Source organism: Labeo rohita, chromosome 16 (assembly GCF_022985175.1).
Source record: "Labeo rohita strain BAU-BD-2019 chromosome 16, IGBB_LRoh.1.0, whole genome shotgun sequence".
Taxonomy (NCBI): domain Eukaryota; kingdom Metazoa; phylum Chordata; class Actinopteri; order Cypriniformes; family Cyprinidae; genus Labeo; species Labeo rohita.
The window spans coordinates 12,074,464-12,097,625 of record NC_066884.1 but is presented as its reverse complement, the minus strand read 5'-3'; the positions used below and the strand labels follow the sequence as shown (position 1 = coordinate 12,097,625).

Here is a 23,162-nt window from a genome sequence, read left to right as displayed (position 1 = left end):
ATGTGGTTGTGTTTTGTATCTGCAACTAATCAGAATATACTCCAACAGGATTTTTGTCTGTGTGATATAATTTGCTTTTGCATTTTTTATAGTTTAAAAATAAAATCAGCATTTTTCATATTCCAACAAAGTGTTGACACTCTTCTGTTATTTTGCATATACCTGGCCTATAAAGTTTCTCTCTCTTTCCCTCGATTAAAATGATAAAACAGTAGAAATTACATACAGGTATGCAGATGAATGAGAAATGCTTACTTTTTTTTTTATTAACTTCGCCTGTCATATAAATACCTCCCACTTACGCGTCATATGATCCAGACACCTCACTGAACAGGAAACGCTTACAAAGATTGAATCACCACTGGAAGGTCTGACCAAACAGGACAACTTTCTTTAGAAACAAAAATTTAGGCTACACTTCTTAGAAATGTAAAAGTTAAAACACCGTCTTAAACTGAAATGTAGCCATTTGAATATCAATCATAATTTGTTGTGTTCTCTCAGGTTGTTTGGTCAGATCTTCAAGGATCCTGGAGGTGTCATGAATCCCACTAATGTACTGTACCGTTTTAAAATCATCATGATAGGTGACGATAATGTGGGCAAAGTCATGCCTGCTGTATCGATACATGTACGGAAGTTTTCCAAAAATCGGAAATGTTAACGTTGGTGTGCACTTCAACGATAAGATCCTAGAGGTGGAGCCTGGGGTGACAGTAAAACTACAAATTGTGGATACAGCCGGTCATGAATCGTTTTGGTAAGCAATGAGAAGGCATACGTTAATGGAAAGCATGCAAATGTTGTGTAGTAGTGCAGGGGTCTCCAACCTTTTTTTCATTTGAGAGCTACATTTAACAAATAAGAGTTATTTAACTCATGTTAAATCACTCTTTAATCTCTTAAATAATGTATCATACCTCTCATATTAAAAACTATCCAAACTGGATACAAAATTAGAGAAATCAGTTCTTTATGGAAAATGGTACTTTGCATATACTGCAATCTAGCCTTCTCTGTCAGTAGGTGGCTTTTTTTTCTGGACTTTATATACACAAAAAAGGCTTAAAATAAAGCTTAACTAAAATTATATTTTAGGGTGTTATGATTTTTTTTTCTCAATTTTATAACGTAATTAACTCATTTATTTATAATATTAGAGATCTATGATTTTTTGCCCACAGAAATTCTACTGTATTTTAATTTAGCTGGTAATTAAATGAAGGAATAACACATTATATATTTATTTTTAATCAAAAAAATAAAACCTTTTTTAATTTTGGCGAACAAAGTGATGCGCAACAGAAATTTACTGTTAAAAAAAATTAAAACATGGAAGAAAAACCATGTGATTATTCCTTTTAAAAAGATTGAACACTAATTGTATTTGTTATATAATTAAATGGTTAATCTATTTGTAATATTTATTTTTTTAATCGGTCAATTGATTTTTGAATTTGACAGAAAATGAATTCCATAAAGACGTACGTTATACAGTACAAAAATTAACACAATATTAATGTATTTATCACAAGTTACACCAAACTTTTATTTTGACGGGTTGCCTTGAAGTTTTTGTATATGTGGCATGACGATAGTCTTTCTCAAATAAAGAGGATAAATAGCAGTTCTGACCGATCTACTTTTGTTTTATTCATTCAAAAAATTGACGAATTTCGTGACATATTCCGCGCTATGTAACCTTAGTAAATTCCGTTTTTATGAATGGATTTCGATCCGTCCGCGATTTGTTCATTGCAGAAATCATAGGGCCCTAATTGGAAACTTTTCTAAAGACAGTTGGTGCCTCCTCAGAGATAAGATTAAACAATTACTTCGTTCATACATTCAAATAATTTCTCTCAGCACTGTCTTCCATCATGTTTTCACACAAAACTAAACCTACGCTGCATGCTGCACCTGCGTTAAGACCATTGATAACTGAATGTTGCTTTCTTGAAACTTTGACGTCCGAAATTGTTTCTTGTTTTTCTGTTATATTATACCTTTGCATGTTCATATATAAATATAAATAATAAATTCATGGCCCACCCTGGTGAAAAAAACAGCATATGCTGGTACGTATGTTTTGATGCTGGGATGCTGGTTAGGTATGTTTTGGTGCTGGTTTAAGCTGGTCCTTTGCTGGTTTATGATGGTCCTAAAATGGTTTATGCTGGTCTTTGACCAGCAACATGACCAGCATAAACCGGCAAAGGACCAGCTTAAACCAGCATCAAAACATACCTAACCCACACCCCAGCGTCAAAACATACCTACCAGCATATGCTGGTTTTTTCACCAGGGGATATGTGAAATTTGAGTTGCACTGTAGCTACGTCTTGGCAAGCTAGCTCCAATCAAGCCGCGAGCGACGTGTTGGAGACCCCTGAGCGCATTTAGGCCACGCCTTCCATTGGCACTTCACGCTCTCCATTGACTTTGTATTGCGGGAAGCTGCTTCCTTTCTCATTTCTGACTTATAACAAAAAACAGTAGAATGTCTAAAAGCTGCTATGTGACAAGGTGTACTAAACAAGCTAAAAAACCAAAACGTTTTATAAGCTGTCGACCCCAAAAAAAAACGAGCGTTTAAAGAAGTCCACTTCCAAAACAACAATTTACAGATAATGTATTCAGCCCCTTGTCATCCAAGATGTTCTTGTCTTTCTTTCTTCAGTCGTAAAGAAATTGTGTTTTTTGAGGGAAACATTTCTGCATTTTTCTCCATATAATGGACTGATATGGTGCGCCGATTTTGAACTTCCAAAATGCAGTTTAAATGCAGCTTCAAACGATCCCAAATGCAGTTGTAAACATTATTTTCATTAAAAAAAAAACAAAAAAACAATTTAAATACTTTTTCATCTCAAACGTTGGTGTTGTCTTACTCTCCATGAACTCTGTGTATTCTAGCTCGACAGTTAGGGTATATCGAAAAACTCAGACCGTATTTTCTCCCTCAGCTTCAAAAATCATTTCAAAATCATCCTACATCGCTGCAGAAGTTCAGAGATGATCAAACACCCTTATAAAAAGGTAAAACTGCGATATAAGACGATTCTGAAGTTAAGGGAAAAAAAAACAGTTTGAGTTTTTCGACATACCTGTACTGTCTTGAGCTAGAATACACAGAGGTCAGGTAGAATAAGACCAGACGAGCATTTGACATTAAAAAGTATATAAATTGTATTATTTTTATGAAAATAACCAATCGTTTTGCTACATAAGGCCCTTCTTCCTCAGCTGTGATTGTTTACAACCACATTTGGGATCGTTTGAAGCCGCATTTATACTGCATTTTTGAAGTTCAAACTCAGGGCACCATACCAGTCCATTATATCAATTAGATGAATTATATGAGCATGAACATTATTATTATCATTCATTGTTATTACAATTCTTCTGAAGTCTTACAATAGCTCTGTGTGAGGAAGAGACCAACATTTTCTCAATGAGTCCTATTAAGTGTTGTACATTTTTTTCCCATTTTTGAATTTTCTTAGGATAGGGTTAGACATCATGCACAGTTTGATGGATGTTTAACTTCATGATCTCTTATATTTTCAGGAGAATTAACTGCTATGCCTTTCCACAGTCAGCTGGATGCCTGCTGGTTTTTGACCTGTGCAATTACAAGTCTTTTACTTGCATTAAACATCAATACACAGAGGTGTGTAATAGAGTGAATCCATACACTGTCCTCTTTGTACTTGTGGGAAACATGTGTGACAGAAAAGAGCAGGAAGTGAATGAAGAGGAGGTGGAAGAGTTCGCACGTGAATTGGGAGCACCGTACATCAAGGCCTCGGCCAAAACGGGTCACAATGTGGCAGAAGTTTTTGAGCTGGTGACCCGTCGCATTTATCAGGGCTATCTGAATGGAGAGGTGCACTTACATGAAAGCTGGGGCAAGGTCCATTAAGATATACCAGCTGAAAACAAAGTCAGCATGAGTCTCAAAGTCTCATAACAACGAGTATGTCACATACAACATGTCCAATACATACAACAACCAGTGTCATAAAAACACTGCAGTCACATTTAACTGTTTTGGAAAAAATTTAACACACTATACATGGGACTTTTCACTTTGAAACTGCCATGAAATGTTTATTTTATGTCATTTATGTTTATTTACTTACATAAAGGCTAGATCTTTATGCATTATGTAATTCAGATGTACAAAAACGCTAAGATAAGTTCATGTTATGTATTAACATTCACACTGAATATGTAAACTTTTAATAACATTTCATTTGTTGACAAACTCATTCATCCAGTATATTAAAACAAAACAAAAATATTGTGTAAATGTTGTTTGCCTTCAGAATTGGATACAAAACATTCATAACTTTTTCACTGCGTGATGTTTATCTGCTATGTTTGGAAATGTTATATAACCTTTATCAAATAAACTAACGACATTTACCTAATTTTGCATGATTTCTTCATTCAAATGCTTTGTGGTTATTTGGCATACATGTATATGTATTTATTTGCATACATGCATGTTTATTCATTTTTATGCTGTTTATTAAATATTTAACTCGTTTAATTTTGCTTTTAGTTACTATCATGAAAATAGCAATCAGCTTTTACCAAGTTTAAATACACTGCATAGATATTTCCATCAAAAGTAAAGCTTGAACTTCCTTTTACAGATGCTGATCATAGAAACAGATTGTACGTCCTCTAGTGGCCAACGGGAAAAGTACATGTAACTACAAGCTTGTTCAGTCAAGGAAATTCTAAAAAAATGCATAGCTTTCATACTATTAAGCCAATTAAAACAAACAGCATAGAGTCGTGAGAAAAATGCTCACGTTGTAATAGTCATCTTAGTACATTTTAGTCTATTAGACTACCAAAATAATGCTATACTACGACGAGTGCTGTATAAAGGTCTACTCTTTCCCTCCGTCAGTAAATAATGGACATCAATTCCGCTTGAGATGATCCCCACTCTTGCTGTTCTGGTATGAATTACTTTAATTACAAGTGTCTAAACAGCGTACATAGGCCTGTCAGTGCTTTTTATGCTTCCGTTTATACAAACATTAATAGTGTCACACTGTTGATAGTATTACAATTAATGCTTCGCTCCATTTATAAAGTAGTCCACTAAACTAAAGCATCGGAAAACAAAGTGAAACACTCTATTTATAGCCCAAGCTGGCCTAAATTGTCTCTGTGTCCTCAGGGAGTCTGTTCCATTGTTGTTCACCTCCTGTTTGGGAAGCCTTGTAATTTTGTGTAGCAAACTAACCTGTAATGTACACTTGGTGAGGAATACAGTGGGCTTGATTTCATCATGACATTGGAAATCTTCCAGCCATCTTCTGCAGTTATGATCTGGGTGGAAGCATTCTCATGGTTGACCTATTGAGAAAGACTTAGCTGAAGTGTTTTTCCTCATTACATGTGCTTTTATGTGATGCATGGCATGAGCTTGCCTCAACAGGAAATGCTGGGCTTGTTCTGATATGATACCACAGGCTCTATGAGAAATTCCCAACTTTCTGCTGGTATTTATAAACCCCGCCTCCCACATAAACCCCGCCCAATAACAAGTATGAACAGGCAAAGATTAAAGAAACAGATGAGCTACACAAGCTTCCACCCCTACCACGTTCAAACAGACGCTGCTTTTTCTGCAGAAAAACACAGGAGAACCTGAGGAACTATGGGTTTGTTTCTACCTATGCTTACAATGAGAACTTCAAGACCTCTCAGGTAAGAGGTTCTCTCAGGATCCTGTTGGAGTAACACTCTTTAGTCAACCCTAGTGTTTTTATTCGCCACGTTCGTCTGGTTCAAGTCATGGATCTCACATTGTGGCAGTACCAGTTTCGAATCATCATGCTAGGAGACTCCACAGTGGGCAAATCATCCATGTTGAAGCGCTACACGGAGGATCTGTTTCTGGAGTGCATCAACCAAACCGTCGGTGTGGACTTCTATGTACACTTCCTAGAGGTGGAACCTGGGGTGAGGGTCAAACTGCAGTTCTGGGATACAGCTGGTCAAGAAAGGTTCAGGTAAGTCTTTTAAACTGAAAGTTCTACCATGAATTGAACAAACCACCTTCTCCAAATCGCTACCGAAAGGGCCAACATCCTGCAGAGTTTAGCTCCAACTTGTCCTAACACACCTGTCAGCTTCATTTCTAATAATCCTGAAGACCTTGATTAGCCGGTTCATGTGTGTTTATTTGGTGTTGAAACTAAACTCTGCAAGACGGCTCCTGCTTAAGCTGAATAATTCACACAGGACTATTTTTCCCCTCACAGTATCTTTTGTACTTTTAGTCATAAGTGTGTCTAAAAACAGTTTAAAGAAGTTGCCTTGCTTCTGTAAAAAAAGGATTGTGAAACAAGTTACTCATCACAGCAACAAGTATTCTCATGATATTTCCAGGAAGTATGTTGTCAGTCTACACTAAAAATGGATTCACTGACAGGCCTGGCTGCACAGGGGAGGGGCTTGGCCCACTTAATTGGGCAACCGCGCCAACTGTTCGGCCCACCCAGAGAGAACTACGGTCCATCTAACATCTTAGAGCTGGAGTCAGGCCTGTTTTCTGGAAGCATAGATGACTTTAAAAAGACATATCACCCAGAAAAGGAAAATTCTGTTATCATTTACTTACCCTCATGTCATTCCAAAGTCTCATGGGTGGAAATTCTTGTGATGAGGTGAAGGGGGCAATTAAAATACACTATTAATTTGATGATAATCATTTTTTAACTGCCAAAATGGCAGGTTACTTGTTTTACTAAACTCTTAGGAGGTTCCATATCCACCTTTTTCCTGAACACGGAAGTCTCACCCGACTGGAACGGTGCTTTACATTTCCGGTCGCTGGTGTTTCTTAGTCAAATTAATGTTTTTTCCATTAAACCTTTGAAAATTGACTTTACAGTAACTCCCCTGTCATAGTTTAATGATTGTAAAGATAACATGAAGAGGCGCGAGGTTAGCATTGAAAACAGATGCGTCCACATATACATTTGTCCACAAAATGATAAGAGCATACATTATTTTATTTCACACGCAGTATTTAAGTAACTTAAGACCGGAACAAGAGAGCACACAAACGGAAGTTAGAATCCATTATGGTGGCGCTCATCAGTTGCTTAAGGTGGATAAGAACCATTTTGGGTTCCCCAAAGAACCTATAATAAACAGTAGCATTGACTACTTAGTGTGGGGAACATTTTAATAATCTAAAGAACGTTTTTTTCTGTAAAACCTTTAGTGCAATGGACCATGCAATTGAAAGGTTCCATTTATTAATATATAACGTATATGCCACTAAAGAGTGTACGGATGGAAGAAACTAACGATGCACAAAGTCGTTTAACAAGTCCCGCCTTCTAAGTGAAAGAGCAAATCACCAATTGAGCCTTCGCAAACAGCTTGATTCACAGCCGATCTGACCAAAAATTGTCTGCATTGATGTCTTACTGGGGTTGAATAATAAGAAATAAGACAATACATTGATCTGTCAGGACACATCAAAGAGCCACAAAATGGTATATTGTTTGAATTTCTTATAAATGACAACATTTTGAAGCTCATTGCATTACAACTGCAGTCAAAGGGGCTTGAAATGCTATTTAACGACAAGAAATAACATTTCTGCCACAGTTCATGATTTTATTGCTGATTTTTTATTTAAATGTGAGTTTGACAAGCAGTTTTTGCAATTTCACTATTTCCCCGTCCAAGTAAATAGGAGTTGGTCTTGCATGCCTGAAATAGTTGCCTGGAGGGCATTGCTACAGTGAACTGACTTTCCTTTAAAAGGCATTAACTTTGGAATGATAGAGTTTATCCAGTGAAAAAGAACTTATGTGACCCTGGACCACAACACCAGTTATAAGGGTCAATTTTTTGAAATTGAGATTTCCATTGAGGTATGGTTTGTTAGGATAGGACAATATTTGGCCGAAATACAACTATTTGAAAATCTGGAATCTGAGGGTACAAAAAAATCTAAATATTGAGAAAATCGCCTTTAAAAATGTCCAAATGAAGTTCTTAGCAATGCATAATACTAATCAAAAAATAAGTTGATATATTTACAGTTGGAAATTTACAAAATATCTTTATAGATAATGATCTTAACTTAGTATCCTATTGATTTTTGGCATAAAAGAAAAAATTTATTTTGACCCCTACAATGTGTTTTTGGCTATTGCTGCAAATATACCCATGCTACTTATGACTGGTTTTGTGGTCCAGGGTCATATGTGCACATAATGGATTTTATCCATCGGGAATTGGTTGGTTGGTAAAAAGAAGTCGTTATGTACTAAAATGGAGTCTGTGTGATTACTGATTATCATTGTACAAATGTCTGGAAAAAAATAACCCTAAAACTGTTACATTTGCAGGTCTGTGACTCGCTCCTACTACCGCAATTCAGTTGGAGGTCTTCTTGTGTTCGATCTGGGCAACCGCAAATCTTTTGAAAACGTGCAGCAGTGGTATGCAGAGGTGTCTGAACGTGTGCAACCCTACACTGTGCTCTTTGTGCTGGTGGGACACAAAAATGACCGGGTGAAGGGAGAGCGAGCCGTGGACCGAGCTGAGGCAGAAAAGCTCGCAAGCCAGTTGGGAGCGCCATACATCGAGGCCTCAGCCAAAACGGGTCACAATGTAAAAGAGGCCTTTGAACTCTTAACCCGGCGGGTTTACCAGGGTATAAAATGTGGAGAGATCCAGTTGCGTGACGGGTGGGATGGAGTCAAAAGCTCAACACCTACAGCCCAAACACTCCAGAGGATACAAAACAATGAAGCCGCTGAGAAAAACAAGAACTGTGCTTGTTAACATATAAAACGTGGTTCTCACAACTTTTGAGTGCAGATCTTCAAATGGGATGGATTGTTCTGACATTGCCAAATACACATAAAAACAAATCTCAAAGTCTTTCAGATTTTAGGTATTAAATCTGATCATCATCCACGGATAATGTGCTCATCCGCGAGATGTCAGCATTTGGCAACCACATTGTAACTCGTGTTTAATGTCATATACATACATATGTCTAATTTCCAATTGTTTGTTCATATTTCTGGGCTCAACTGTGGATATAGGTCTTTTCTTCATATTAAATCCACATATTTCCATAAACATGGATGTATTTTGGTGATACAGACATTCTGGAGAATTTAAGAGTTAAATTATTCCCTAAAAATGTACATACAGGGAGTTAAGATACAGTTTGTTATTTGTAATTTCTAAAATTATGTCCAACAATCTGAATGAGTTCTTTGTGAACACATCACAATTAGTTTTTTTATTCATGAAAAACAAGAGACTGTAAAACACTGTGATATATGGCAAAAAAAAGTTTATACTCAAGTTAACTCCACAGAAATGTTCAAATCTGCCCACAAAGCCACAGCAGAAGGGGTTTATGCATCATTTCTGATACGTCACACATATATAACTCCCTCTAACCTATTGACCAATCTGCATCATGTCACTAGTTCCAGTAAAATTTATTTAAATAGGGAAGTGGTATTTATTTCTCCGGTAAAAATGACTGGTTTACCTTTAGAAAGTCACACAAGATTTCATCTATAGTACTAAATATTACTTAAGTGATGAGTTCTATAACACCGAACACTATGAACAAATCAGACACATGGTGATTGTAATTGTGCATAGCTATTAATGCCAGCTGAGCAAAAGTTGTGTGACTGGATTACGGGTCAGCTATACACAAAATCTGGTTTGTGGGAGAAACAATAAACAATGTTTTCACAGACGTCTGTGAGATTCTATAATATAATATGATGTAATAAACCCCCAGTATAGCACCAAGCCAGAGACGAAGGTGCCCAAACAAAATGTTCATGTGGTGGTTTTAACACAAAGTGAACTGTACAGACAATTTACGTCAATTCCTACGCACCTTTTGAATGCGAAATGTCAACAGAACCGTACTGTAAAGAGTACAACGCATTCTGCCTCTGATTAACATAACATATATAAATTCAATCCCTCTCCACTTCCAAAACTTGCAGAAAAAAAAAAGTTTGTTGGTGCTTCTGATCTTGCTACTTTTTGGTTGTTTTGCGGATCAATGCCATTCTCTGAAAGAAAAGGAAAAGATATTTAGATATGCAAGTTATTTTTTTTTTTTATAATATTAATTGAAGTGCATGAAAACGATAGCTGACCTGTTTGTGGGCTTCTGTGGTGCAAGCCTTCTTATATGGTCGGATCTCATCTGAGCCGTAACCAGGAATCCACATGTTCCACTGTCGTTCTGTAATGCAATATTGGATTATGGACTATATTTACAATTCTCTAGACAAACATTTTATCAGAAAATATTAATTCTGGAACTCCTTTAAGTTCAGCACAGAGGAATGGATTAAAATTAAATGTGTGTATTATTTAAATTCATAAAAAAAAGGCACTTAAACCACAGGTAACTGTATATGCAAGACCCTCACCAAGGTGTAGCTGGACATCTTTCACTTCAAGAGTGTTTGACTTCCTGTGTCGGGCAAGTTGGCATGCCGCTGTCACCACGCTCTCAATGAAGTCATCTGCAATCTGTAACAGCATCTGAAGGGAAAGGGAAATGACTCAGATTAACGGACAGCATAGTGACACTACTTGGGCTCGATAAGATTTTTACTATTTTTGGAACAAGTGTCTTTTACTCACCAAGACTACATTTATTTAATACAGTAGAAATATTATACAGTAATATTGTACGATATTTTTCTGCTTAATATCTTTGTGGTAACCATGATACACATTTTTAAACTTCTTTAATGAACAGCAGGTTCAAAAGAACAATTTATTGGAAACAGAATTTTTACGACATTATAAATTTGACCCTGGACCACAAAACCAGTCATAAATCTCAGTTTTTTTTAACTGAGATTTACACATCAGCTGAATAAATAAGCTTTCCATTGATGTATAATTTGTTAGGATAGGACAATATTTGGCCGAGATACAACTATTAGAAAAACTGGAATCTAAGAGTGCAAAAAAAAAAAAAAAAAAAAAAAATATATATATTGAGCAAACCACATTTTAAATGGGTCCAAATAAAGTTCTTAGGAATACATATTACTAATAAAAAAATACATTTTGATATATTTACAGTAGGAAATTTACTAAATATCTTCATGGAACATGATCTTTACTCAGTATCATAATGATTTTTGGCATAAAAGAAAAATGGATAATTTTGACCCATACAATGTATTTTTGGCCACTGCTTCAAACATATCCGTGCTACTTAAGACTAGTTTTGTGGTCCAGGTTTACAAATGTCTTTACTGTTACATTTAACCTTACAATGTAATCATAAATAATAAAATATAATGTTCTAATTTTGAAATAAAAAAAAATGGATAACTAAGGAACCATATTAATTCAAATTCTTTATTTGGCTTTTCAGTTTATACAGATTTTTGACATTTTTACAATATATGTAGTTTTGATGCACATATGGCAGAGATGTGTGGTAAAGATCAATTAATGACGTAATCAAACAGACAAAGAACACTATAAATTAGTAGCATTAGTGCTGTATGTTTTCAATCATCTGGTCCTCTGATCATCTTTTCTTAAGTTTCTGGATATTTTGAAATATTAATAATCTACTGGCTAGTTTATTAATATTTTTTTTAGCATTAAAAAAAAAGGGATGTTTCTTATTTTGAAATGCTGTTATTAATATTTTTTATTTAAAAAAAAAAAAAAAAAAAAGTACTAGTGAGTACTAATTCAGTCAACCCACAGACTTGTCACATGCCTTTACTGTTACTTTTGACCAAAAAGTATGCTGAATAAAATAATAATAATAATAATAATAATAATAATAATAATAATAGTAGTAGTACAAAATATAGTCATAATATTAAAAGAATAATAAATAAATATAAAATAATAATATAATATAAATAAAAATAAGTAAAATGTAAAATATACTACAATAATAATAATAATAATAAATAATCTTGTAAGCACTGAACGAACAAAAATTGATAACTAGAGAACAATATGAATAATCAACTAACTAGTTTATATATATATATATATATATTTTTTTTTTTTTTTTTTTTTTTTTTTTTTTTTTTTTTTCTCCACATTTTTATTTTAACAGTGGATGCAAGGGGATGTTTCTTGTTTTGAAGCAAAAATATTATTAGAAATTGCTTCCTTTAAGGGATAGTTCACCCAAAAATGAAAATTTGAAAATACTGAATTCATTCCAAGACTGACACAGAAGATTAAATCAAAATATCTTAATTTGTCTTCTTATTTTTGTAATTTATGAAAATATATACTTGTGCATGTCACTAATAATAACAATAATACGTACCTCCTCTACATCTTCATCGAGTTGCTCATTAGGGTCAATTTCTCGCACAAGATCCTGCAGTTTCTTCTTACTAAGCACCTGTTTGAGGATATTAGATCATAAATGTTAAGTGAGATACAAATATAACTATAGCTATAGAACTGAAGTCTATAACATTTGAAGTGCTTGGTGTCCCACCTGAGTGCCTTCAGGGCTCAGTCTCCCTGCAGGTCCAGGGGTGCCTGGGACTTTCCCGGGGGCAACGGTGCTGTTGGCCATGTTGGTGGAGATGGGTGGTGTTGAAGAGGCTTCTGCTTTCACAACAGTGAAGAAGTTAGAGCGACTAGTCTGCGGTGGGTACTGGGTCATACTATGCTAGTCAAGAGATATCTGTCATGAGCCTCTTCAAAGCCAGAGTAAGGTCTGTTCAGCTGAAAAACAAAAAGTATCAGGAAATATTAAACACGTTAAGATTAAATTCATTGTTTTTAAGTATCCCATCAAAACGAAGAACTTCTAGAGTCACTCAATGCACAGAACTCACTAAGAAAAACATCACAGAACTGTCATCTGCTCTACAGGCTAACGACTTTAGCTTTTTAGCTTCGCTGATGTTTTCTGAGATTATCAGATTCAACTGCGGGTGCAAATGCGGATATAATACTGATATTAATAAATGTAGTACTGTAAAGTAACAAATACATTTTGTTTTCCTCTAAATGTTTTCGCGGTTGCTATAATTCATCACCACATAGATCAACTTCGGCTTAGCATATTAGCAGCTAGCATGTAAACATTTGTGCCAACCGTGATGCTTTCCTTTTGTTTTATATAATCTTGTTAGATGATGAATTAGTGTAGTACCTGATCCAAATAATTCTGTATTATCTTCCCATCTTTGACAATTATGAGCTGGAAATATTCAAAAGCCCGTGTAAATTGATGTTGTTATTCCCTCTACAGGCGCTTCTGCTGACGAACGGATCTCTGCCGAATTATCGCGAGATCTCAAGGAACGGGGTTTTACAAAATAAAAGCCCAAAAATAGAAGCCATTTGTCTGCGGAGAAATAGACGTCTCTTTCAAAATACCGTTTTGTAATAAAATAGTTTTTTGAGTTTGATACTTTACGGTTTACGAGGGAAACAATTTCATTCTTCCCTCAGTATGTAAAAACAAATATAATTTGCATTTAGTAATACCAAAGACTATAGAAATACTTGAAATGGGACCTTGGTAATACGTTTATAACGTATATAATAAGTTTAATGTTACGCTCTATGGGGAGAATAATTTTATTCTTCCCTCAGTGTGTAAAAACAAACATAACTTTCATTCAGTAATACAACGTTTATAACGGAAGTCAAAACTGTAAAGTAAATCTTATTTTCTTTGTGCAGTCTTTTTCTGACATGTGAAAATGAAACGATACATACCGTCAAACCAGGAGCTGGAAAATGTTTGCACAGACAAGATTCGTAAGCGATTTTATTACACTAATCTCATGTTCACACATTATGTCAGTTACCCGGATGCGCAGCCATATTGGAGATACTCAGATGTAAACAACAGCACTGATTACTACTGAATACGTTGTTCTGCTAATTTAAAAAGAGTAAATACAAAGAGTATTAATTAAGACATTAGCCTAATATTTCACCTACCTGACTGGAAATGATAAGAACAAACAAATGTTGTCAAGATTTTTGCCTTGGAAGTCCTGGTTCAGTTTGATCAACCACAAATGCCTTATGTTCCTTAAGACATTGCACTCTTCTCCTTGATTTGTTACAGCATTTGGCTGTCTATAGTACTCCAAATGTTTTCCTGGTCTGACCGATTAGTCCAAAACATGACAATTATTGACCATTTTCAACAGCAATAATCAACAAAATATGCAAATTCCATTCGGTTCAGTGGCATTGTTTACGTTCAGTGCCGCCAATATGGCTGACTGATAACGTGGCGTGAAAACACTATCATTTTAAGTATATCACCATTGACAGAACAGTATCCATACCTCATATTTTGCTTAAAAAGGACACATTATCTTTTTTTCCCTTCTTGATTTATTTAAGTTACACTTTCATGATTACATGAGTATTTCCACTTTAAGAAAGTGATGGGAATTTGATTTCAGATATCTCAGAGTCTGGTGAGCTACTGCCACTTCGGTCACTGTATGTGTCCCTGGGAGAAAGAAAGAGAAGAAAAATAAGGTAAGGCATTCTGCTTTTAACAATTATAAACAATTAAGCTCATCTGAGAAAGTTGTTTAGGCAAATTACCGAGGTGAGAGCCGGCATCCTTTCTGTAGGTAGTTCTGTAGTTTCCCAGATGCTGCCAGTAGAAGGCCAAAATAAGGAGGTGAGGGTTTGATGGGGCGAGAAGTGAATTCTGGGTGGTACTGCACTCCGACAAAATAAGGGTGATCTGGCGTGACAGAAGAAACAAGCTTAAGTGAATACTGACAACTACTCTGGACAGGTTCAGACATTGGAGATCCACTGACCGTCAAGTTCAATAATCTCCATTCGCTCCCCCTCCAGGTCCTGACCTACAAATCGAAAACCTCTATCCTCAAAGTGATGCTTCAATTCCGGATTCACCTAGAAAAATGTAAAAACAAACTAGTTAAACAGAAACAAACAAAAAAAATAAATAAAAAAAAAGGAATTTTGTAAATATTAACTGTACCTCAAAGCGATGTCGATGCCTTTCGTCCACATATTCAGCATCTCCATACAGCTTTCCTACAACAAAACAATACAAATATTATGCATACTTAAAACCTTTAAATACAGTATCAATTATTTTGTGGTAAGTGACATTCACAGTGGCACAAACGATCAAAACTTACGAACTACGCTGGATGTGCTTTTAAATAAGGTGCGCCTTTTTCCCAACCGCATGGTTCCTCCCATCTGCCCAGGATTGTGCTCTGGCATTTCAATCACCTAATATTAAAAAAATCTCATCATACCACACCACAAGAAACAGAATCATTATGCAGATATGCTAATTTGTTTTACCACAACAATACCTACCACTGGATGTTTTGTTTCAGGGTCAAATTCTGTAGAATTGGAATCTGTTAAAAGAAAAGCAGTAAAAATAAAAACACAGTTTGATTTAAGAGACATATCATAAAATCTTGTTTAAATGTTCTTACCTTCCCACCCCAGTACATTACGAGCAAATTCACACACCGCCAGTTGCATGCCCAAACAAACACCTGCCAAATGAGATTGATTTTAAATGTAACCACAGGCATGCTGTTAAAATAACCAGTGTTTCAATCATATTTTTTTCCTAACATTTCACTGCCAGTTTTGCATTACCTAAAAATGGCTTTTTCTGTCTCCTCGCCCAGTTAATGGCTTGGATTTTTCCCTCAGTGCCTCGAACACCAAAGCCTCCAGGAACAAGAACCCCACTAACAACACAATGAAACAGTCAAACAATCAAATGATCTTTCGATGAATAAATCAAAGTGAAATATTCAAAGTCAAGGGTAGTTTGTAATCTGTATTAACATTCATAATCTGTTTTTTGTTTTATTTTAAAAAAGTATTCTTGTAGCTTCATAAAATTAAGGTTGAACCATGGATGTCACCATGGATTATTTAATCAATATTCTTACTACCTTTCTGGGCCGTTTTAACGGTTTTGCTGTCTGTGCAGGGTCAGAAAGCTCTCGGATTTCATCAAAAAAATCTTAATTTTCGTTTAACAACATTCAAGAGCCCACAGAGCTTAAAGACATCAGCCAAATAAGACAATATAGATAATTTAAATGTTCTCTGTTGATGAACAAAAAGTTTATGTTGATTTCTAGTATTTTTGAAGGGTTTTACACTCACTCAGCACTGCAGAGCTTCTGCCAGGCCTCATGGTACTTCACCGGCTCCTCCTGCAACGCTGTTGGCTCCAGGTCTGCCGAATCAATGTACTTAAAAATAAATAAATAAATAAATAAAGTAACATTTTATAGTATCGCACATACACACTCTTGTGAAAGGTAATTTTTTCTAAATGTTTGAAATAGTTTCTTAAGCTCACAAAGATGCATTTATTAGATCAATAGCTCCGTAATGTAGTAAAGTATGCAAAAACACAATTTGAATTCAAAAAGCACTCTCAGACGGGGCAAAACTATCACCTTCATCATAAAGCCCAGGAAATTCCTTACCTTGACCTCCAGCTTATAGTTGATGGCGAGGGCTGAGTGCTCCAGTGCTTTAATCACAGAGGCATACGAATCTGACAGCTTGGTGTATTTGCCTACTAAAGCGATGGAGGTTTGCTCTAGGAGTCGGTCAGACCTAGGAAACAAGGACATGCTGCTCAAAACAGTGAATTTTTAGAATACAATTTTTTAAGATTGTTAGGCGGTTCCAAACAGTACAAACCGGTCTGACATCTCCTTCCACTTTGTGAGCATTTTGCGAGGTCTCATCTCAATAGGCAAGTTCAGCCTGTGGCAGAAGTAGTCAACTATGCCCTGATCCTCCAGGAGTAAAGGTACTCTGTAGATGGAGGACACATCATGTATGCAGATCACCTGTTCAGGTTCTACATGGCAAAACATGGAGATCTTCTCTTTTACAGCAGTGTCCAATGGAGTCGAGCAGCGACAAACAATCTGCAAACAAAAACATTTTCGGAAACACAAAAAAAATTCTATGAATTGGAGTGACTTCAGGGCCGATGCTGAAACAGATTATTACAGATCAAGCAGACCGATAACCGATATTTTGTACCTTTATATATGTGACTCTGGACCACAAAACCAGTCTTATGTAGCACGGGTATATTTGTAGCAATAGCCAAAAATACATTGCATGGGTCAAAATTATCAAATTTTTCTTTTATGCCAAAAACCATTAGGATATTATGTAAAGATTATGTTCCATGAAGATATTTTGTAAATTTCCTACCGTAAATATATCAAAACTTAATTACTGATTAGTAATATGCATTGCTAAGAACTTAATTTGGACAACTTTAAAGGTAATTTTCAAAAACTTGCTTTAAATGCTTTTAAATTATTTTATCGGCAAAATGGGTTTTAAAAAATGACTGATACCGATAACATGCTCAATATCGGCGCCCATAATCGGTCGACCTCTAGTGACTTTACTTGGATTGGCTCTTTATAGCATATAAAAGAGTAGAGACTGACTAGATCAGGTGAAAGGCCAAGTCCACGAAGCTCCCGAACACTGTTCTGTGTGGGTTTGGTCTTCTGTTCTCCTGTTGAATTGGGCTGAAAATACAAAGAACATATCGTTTTTTAAAGCACTTTTTAATTATAGATATTTAAATATAACTATTAGTTTAAAAATAAATAAATAAAAGTTATTTTTTTCATACCTGAGGAACAAGACTGACATGGATGTTACAAAAATTCTCTCGTTTCACTTTAAACTGAAACTGTCTAAAAGCTTCAATAAAAGGCATACTCTCAATATCTCCAACTGTACCTCCAAGCTGTGGGGGGAAAAATTGTAAATAAATGTTATTATATTATTTATATTAAAAATCTATATTCAATCAAATGTAATTGTATGTGTATATATATATATATATATATATTTTTTTTTTTTTTTACTGACAGTAGTAGAAAAAAAATTATGCAAAGCTATAGATATATAATCCTGTTTAACCTAATATTCTAGTTTAACCTAAGAAGTAATGGGGCTTAAAATGCACTTTTTTGTCTTTATTGAACATGTTTTTCATGCATACAAAACAAAATGTATTTTACTTTTAGTAACTGTTGCTCTGTTAGTATGAAAACAATTAATGTTTTCTCAAAATGTACCGTACACAAGAGATAGATATACCTCAATAACACAGACTTCTGGTTCAACACCATCATCGTCCACCGAAACCTTAGCCTGCCGCATGACCCATTCCTGAATAGCGTCGGTAATGTGCGGTACCACTGTGAGAAATTATTCATATTCCTCTTAGTGACACCATATTTACCATTATGTAACTTCCTCAAGCATGTTTGGTGAGCAACAGATGGCTAAACGTCTGTAATACTATCAGAGGAGGATATGCAAATTAAGGCTGGGTGCTATCAAATACTTCAAGGTACAATAAACATCACGGTACATCAGTCATGATACAGTTTATTGCAATGTAATTTCAATGCAGCATTACCAGAAACACAACTACAATATTAATATATATACTATACTGTTCAAAAGTTTGGGGTCAGTACTTGTTTTTTTATAAAGAAATTAATTGTATTTATCAAGGAACCAACTGATCAAAGGTGACAGTTCTTTTAAACTTTCTATTCATCAAAGAATTGGGGTTACACAAAATATATTATGCAATACAACTATGCACAACATTTCGAATTAGAAATATACCAAATCATCATAACTAGAATGATTTCTTAAGGTTCATGTGACTGGAAAAAATGCTGCTAAAAATTCAGCTTTGCTATCACAGGAATAAATTACTTAGAAAATATAAATATTTTAAAATGACAAAGTAATATAGATTCTAAAATTCTAAGTTTTACCATATTTTTGATCAAATAAATTCATCTTTAGTGAGCACAAGTGACTTTAAATACATAAAAAGACCCAAAATTACTGACCCCAAATATCTGAATGGTAGTGTATGGTATGGTTGTATAAGGACAGATTAAATGCAAACTGAATCTTACAGAATGCCTTTATTTTATGCTCAAACTCAGACGAGATTGAGATAATCCTGTTTCCTCATACCATCTTTAATATTTGTATTCCAAACATTCTTGTGAGATTGTGTAACTCACCTTGTACAGTTTTGCCCAAGTAATCCCCTCTTCTTTCCTTGGTTATAACAGACTGATAGATCTTCCCCGTTGTCAGATTGTTGTCCCTGGTTAGCCGGATGTCCAGAAAACGTTCGTAGTTCCCTAAATCCAAATCAACCTCACCGCCATCATCTAGCACAAACACTTCACCTGTTAAACAGAGCATCAGATACTTTGACAATGGCATGTGGACACTGATAGAAACAAAAGACAGCTATCAGAGCCATCAGCACGTTATGCTGTATGTATGCTGTAGGCTAAAATAACAACTAACCGATTTTGCAAAACAAATGCCTCATGTTGCAGTTCATCCTTCTGGATTGTCAAGATAAAAATTCAAATCAGGTCAGTCGTCTTATACTTGTACTAGCGTGCACTTACCATGTTCATAGGGAGAGAAAGTGCCTGCATCAATGTTGATGTAGGGGTCGATTTTGATGGCAGTGACATGCAGGCCACATGATTTGAGTATAGTGCCCACACTGCTGGCTATGATCCCTTTACCAATGCCTGATATCACACCACCAGTCACCAGTATGTACTTCATTATTCAACAGCGTCTATCAGTGCAAGACAGACAGAGATGTTTATTTCAACAATGATGTAATACAACCAGCCACAAATATATTCTGTTGTATATCTAAAAAGTTTAAAAAATGTAAGCATTGTTAAATGCTATTTTTTGACTGAAGTTATTTAAAAACATAAAAATGCAATTCATAAAAATCCCTAAATTTTATATATATTTTTAAAACATTGATAAATATATCAAGCTTTAGTAAGTGTCTAGAGATTGTAAAAAGTCATTTATTAAACATTATTGTTAAGTTTTTTTTTTTTTTTATACTATATGCACACACACTACCAGTCAAAAGTTTTTGAACAGTAAGATTTTTAATGTTTTTTAAATAAATAAGTCTCTTTTGCTCACCAAGCCTGCATTTATTTGATCCAAAATACAGCAAAACAGTAAAATTTTGAAATATTTTTACTATTTAAAATAACTTTCTATTTGAATATATTTTAAAATATAATTTATTTCTGTGATCAAAGCTAAATTTTCAGCATCATTTCTCCAGTCTTCAGTGTCACATGATCTTTCAGAAATTATTCTAATATGTTGATTTGCTGTTCCAGAAACATTTATTATTATTATTCTGAACAGTTGAGAATTTTTTCCAGAAAGATAAAAAAAAATAGCATTCAAAAGCTCATTCAAAAGCTTGGAGTCAGTATAATTTTTTTTTAGAAATTACAGAAATTAAACTTTTATTTAGCAAGGATGCTTTAAATTGATTCAAAAATTATTTCTGATGTTACAAAAGATTTCTATTTCAGATAAATGCTGTTCTTCTGAATTTTCTATTCATCAAAGAAACCTGAAAAAAACTATATTTAGCTGTTTTCAACATAATAATAATAATAAATGGTTTTCGAGTAGCAAATCAGAATATTAGAATGATTTCTGAAGGATCATGTGACTGGAGTAATGATGATAAAAATTCAGCTTTGATATCACAGGAATAAATTACATTGTATAATATATTCAAATAGAAAACAGTTATTTAAAAAAAAAATACTGTTTTTGCTGTGGATCAAATAAATGCAGGCTTGGTGAGCAGAAGAGACTTCTTTAAAAACCAAAAATATTCCTGTTCAAAAATATTTTGACTGGCAGTGTATAAATCATACATAACCTTTATAAAATTTTGCTTAAAATATTATATATACAGTACACATACATCTCAGAAATCCGTTTTATTAATTATATATAAAAACATTTCCTCTGAAATACATGCTTTTATCCAAAGCAACTTACAATAGAGGAACAAAAGCATTTAAACATAAAAACATTTTTGAAAGTGACTATTTGAAAAGGTGCAAACACTATGTGCTTTTTAATCACATGACTTTTTAGATAATAAAATGCTTTTTTGACTGAAAATGATAAGTCATTTTTATCTTGTGAAGCTAAAATACGTTATAAATTCTAAAAACCTAGCCTAACCCATGTTAAACTAGAAAGACTAGTTTTCAAAGACTTCTTTTCATCACCTGGAAAGTCAACAAAAACCAAGTGATCAATCCAACACCTTGACACAAGGAAGTAAATCATTAATTATATCGTTGGCGGGAAGACTGACAATTTCAGTCGGACACACAACAATTAAGCTAAATATATGTTTACAATGACCATGTCAAATTGTGCAACACCAAAGCAGATGGTCTTAAGAAAGGACAAACTGTAATCCATGATGACCTTGTAAATAAAAGCCAAATCCGCCATTCACTATAATACACTTTATATAACAATATAAAACGTACATCTCCAGAGCGTTTCGCAGTGTCTTTTTATAGTCACCATAATTGAAACCCATTAGAGACCCTAACAGATTACATAACATTGCAGTGAACTTCCATGTTGGTACAAGTGACTAGCGAGGTGCAATGAAAACAGAAATTAAACATAAGAATAACGTTTAACCGTACCTGAAATCGTGTCTTTTAAATGTATAAAAACCGTAGATTAAAAACCTCAACCAACTCGAACACGAACCATCTTCATGACACGTTTGTTTGGGTGTCAGCGAAATGCGGTAAAGCGCCAAAACAACACGTGGTGTGGAATCCGACACGAGTTTTAACTCTAGCTTTGCCACTCTGTGACATTGACAGAATGACGGTTATAACGTAGAATTATAATAGGTAACAGTTTTTATTACGTAATTTCTGTATCAGTGAATTACACCAACTTAGTCTTATTTTTAAATATGTTTACGTAAAAGTTACTGTTACCTCCCTGAATAAAACAGGTTGGCTAAATGGAGGAATGGACTCGCATTCCACCAGACAGTTTGTAATGAGGTTAATTTAACATTTTAGATTGATATCATCTGTAAAATTCTATTCAGTACTTCTAAAACCCAAGATCATTAGCATTTTAGAGTGCAAATGTCTTCATACAAAACATAACCAATTCCTTATTTTATTCAAGATTCTGATTTATCTTTCAACATCGTCAAAGTCTATATATAATTTCTATATATTTCTATAAATAAAACACAAATAGCTGACGTTGTGGTGTATTCAACATTAAGATAAATCGTCTCCGACGAAAAAGAATCTACTAGAGTGGCAACACTAGAGTAAACTATCTGTTTATGATAAGCGGCGTTTTACGTCACGTCGGCGTCAAGAAGCGGGATTTTTGAAAACGAAATTTGACCGTTTTACGCGTTTCGGTGGTTTTATTTAATTATGGTTAATTCAGTGATTTATAGGGTATATAATAAATTAAAAGCAGCCTATATGACAATATTAGGTAAGATAGTGGTCTTCTATTGTATAGTTTTTAAGACTATGAAGAAATCTCCTGTTTTGTTTACTATATAGTAATTTTGCAATGAACGAAACTGTAAAAATCCTTAATCCCTGAGAAGCTTAAAGCATAAACCCTTTATATTTTAGCTTAAACAAACCCGTTTAGATGCAATGAATATGATTTGCCATCATAATAAACTCCATATAGTTATAGTCACTAGATGGCGCCAGACGACGTCTGGAAAAACATTAAAGACGCCGTACTATTCATGCTAGAGATTGATGTTTATTGACAATTCAAGTTGAAAGATTACATGAAACGTGTGCTGAGTCATAAAAACATGTTTTTATTTTATCTTGCAGGTTTTTCCCCTCTATTCAATTGTGAAGAGCGAGACTCTTAAATAAGAACATGAGAGAAATTGGATACATTGCAAGGACCAAATACATCAAAGCTAATTAGTTTTGCCAGGTACCTCATTCTAAATGATATGTGGAACATGACAGACGATTGCATACTCCTCTTCCCTCCGACCCAGAAATTAATAATCAAATAATGATTAGCATCTGAAAATGAGTCATCTATCACAATGACTGAATATATCACCAGCGCTTTCCTCCAAAAGTGTAGAGACCAAATGAATTATTCAGAGACTATAATTCAGCCAA

General features: G+C 34.6%; 4 protein-coding genes across 4 annotated transcripts; 2 read left to right on the top strand and 2 right to left on the bottom strand.

Moving 5' to 3' along the window:
* The first annotated feature begins 327 nt into the window (after window positions 1–327).
* On the top strand, window positions 328–4,431 carry LOC127178982 (ras-related protein Rab-39A). The gene is given in 3 exon segments (XM_051132210.1): window positions 328–604; window positions 606–760; window positions 3,571–4,431. Coding segments are annotated over 3 exon segments (573 nt in total). The 5' UTR covers window positions 328–541; the 3' UTR covers window positions 3,926–4,431.
* Window positions 4,432–5,581: 1,150 nt separating this feature from the next.
* Window positions 5,582–9,946, top strand: rab42b (RAB42, member RAS oncogene family). Its single transcript, XM_051132208.1, has 2 exons — window positions 5,582–6,041; window positions 8,403–9,946. Exons 1-2 carry the CDS (start codon window positions 5,824–5,826, stop codon window positions 8,839–8,841), a joined length of 657 nt encoding a protein of 218 aa, XP_050988165.1. The 5' UTR covers window positions 5,582–5,823; the 3' UTR covers window positions 8,842–9,946.
* Window positions 9,947–10,043: 97 nt separating this feature from the next.
* taf12 (TAF12 RNA polymerase II, TATA box binding protein (TBP)-associated factor) lies at window positions 10,044–13,373 on the bottom strand. Its single transcript, XM_051132211.1, has 6 exons — window positions 13,214–13,373; window positions 12,548–12,780; window positions 12,371–12,448; window positions 10,479–10,593; window positions 10,200–10,288; window positions 10,044–10,112 (listed from the first exon to the last, which is right to left on the bottom strand). Exons 2-6 carry the CDS (start codon window positions 12,716–12,718, stop codon window positions 10,077–10,079), a joined length of 489 nt encoding a protein of 162 aa, XP_050988168.1. The 5' UTR covers window positions 12,719–12,780; window positions 13,214–13,373; the 3' UTR covers window positions 10,044–10,076.
* Window positions 13,374–13,830: 457 nt separating this feature from the next.
* On the bottom strand, window positions 13,831–21,830 carry ctps1b (CTP synthase 1b). The gene is made up of 17 exons (XM_051132207.1): window positions 21,663–21,830; window positions 19,554–19,732; window positions 19,152–19,322; window positions 18,199–18,299; window positions 17,726–17,842; window positions 17,535–17,618; window positions 16,762–16,994; window positions 16,542–16,674; window positions 16,213–16,301; window positions 15,691–15,785; window positions 15,522–15,584; window positions 15,397–15,440; window positions 15,210–15,306; window positions 15,047–15,102; window positions 14,862–14,958; window positions 14,638–14,782; window positions 13,831–14,539 (listed from the first exon to the last, which is right to left on the bottom strand). Exons 2-17 carry the CDS (start codon window positions 19,717–19,719, stop codon window positions 14,461–14,463), a joined length of 1,770 nt encoding a protein of 589 aa, XP_050988164.1. The 5' UTR covers window positions 19,720–19,732; window positions 21,663–21,830; the 3' UTR covers window positions 13,831–14,460.
* Between the last annotated feature and the right edge of the window lie 1,332 nt (window positions 21,831–23,162).

Excerpts from the sequence above, each read along its gene's own strand:
- ctps1b (XM_051132207.1), bottom strand. The coding sequence starts at position 19,719 with ATGAAGTACATACTGGTGACTGGTGGTGTGATATCAGGCATTGGTAAA. Across the intron at positions 17,619-17,725 it reads ATGTCAGTCTTGTTCCTCAG|CCCAATTCAACAGGAGAACA; the intron begins GTATGAAAAAAA and ends TTGTATTTTCAG. Across the intron at positions 15,585-15,690 it reads ACAGAAAAAGCCATTTTTAG|GTGTTTGTTTGGGCATGCAA; the intron begins GTAATGCAAAAC and ends CTCATTTGGCAG.
- rab42b (XM_051132208.1), top strand. The coding sequence starts at position 5,824 with ATGGATCTCACATTGTGGCAGTACCAGTTTCGAATCATCATGCTAGGA. Across the intron at positions 6,042-8,402 it reads GCTGGTCAAGAAAGGTTCAG|GTCTGTGACTCGCTCCTACT; the intron begins GTAAGTCTTTTA and ends TTACATTTGCAG.
- taf12 (XM_051132211.1), bottom strand. The coding sequence starts at position 12,718 with ATGACCCAGTACCCACCGCAGACTAGTCGCTCTAACTTCTTCACTGTT. Across the intron at positions 10,594-12,370 it reads TCGATGAAGATGTAGAGGAG|ATGCTGTTACAGATTGCAGA; the intron begins GTACGTATTATT and ends CTTTCCCTTCAG. Across the intron at positions 10,289-10,478 it reads AGATGTCCAGCTACACCTTG|AACGACAGTGGAACATGTGG; the intron begins GTGAGGGTCTTG and ends ATTGCATTACAG.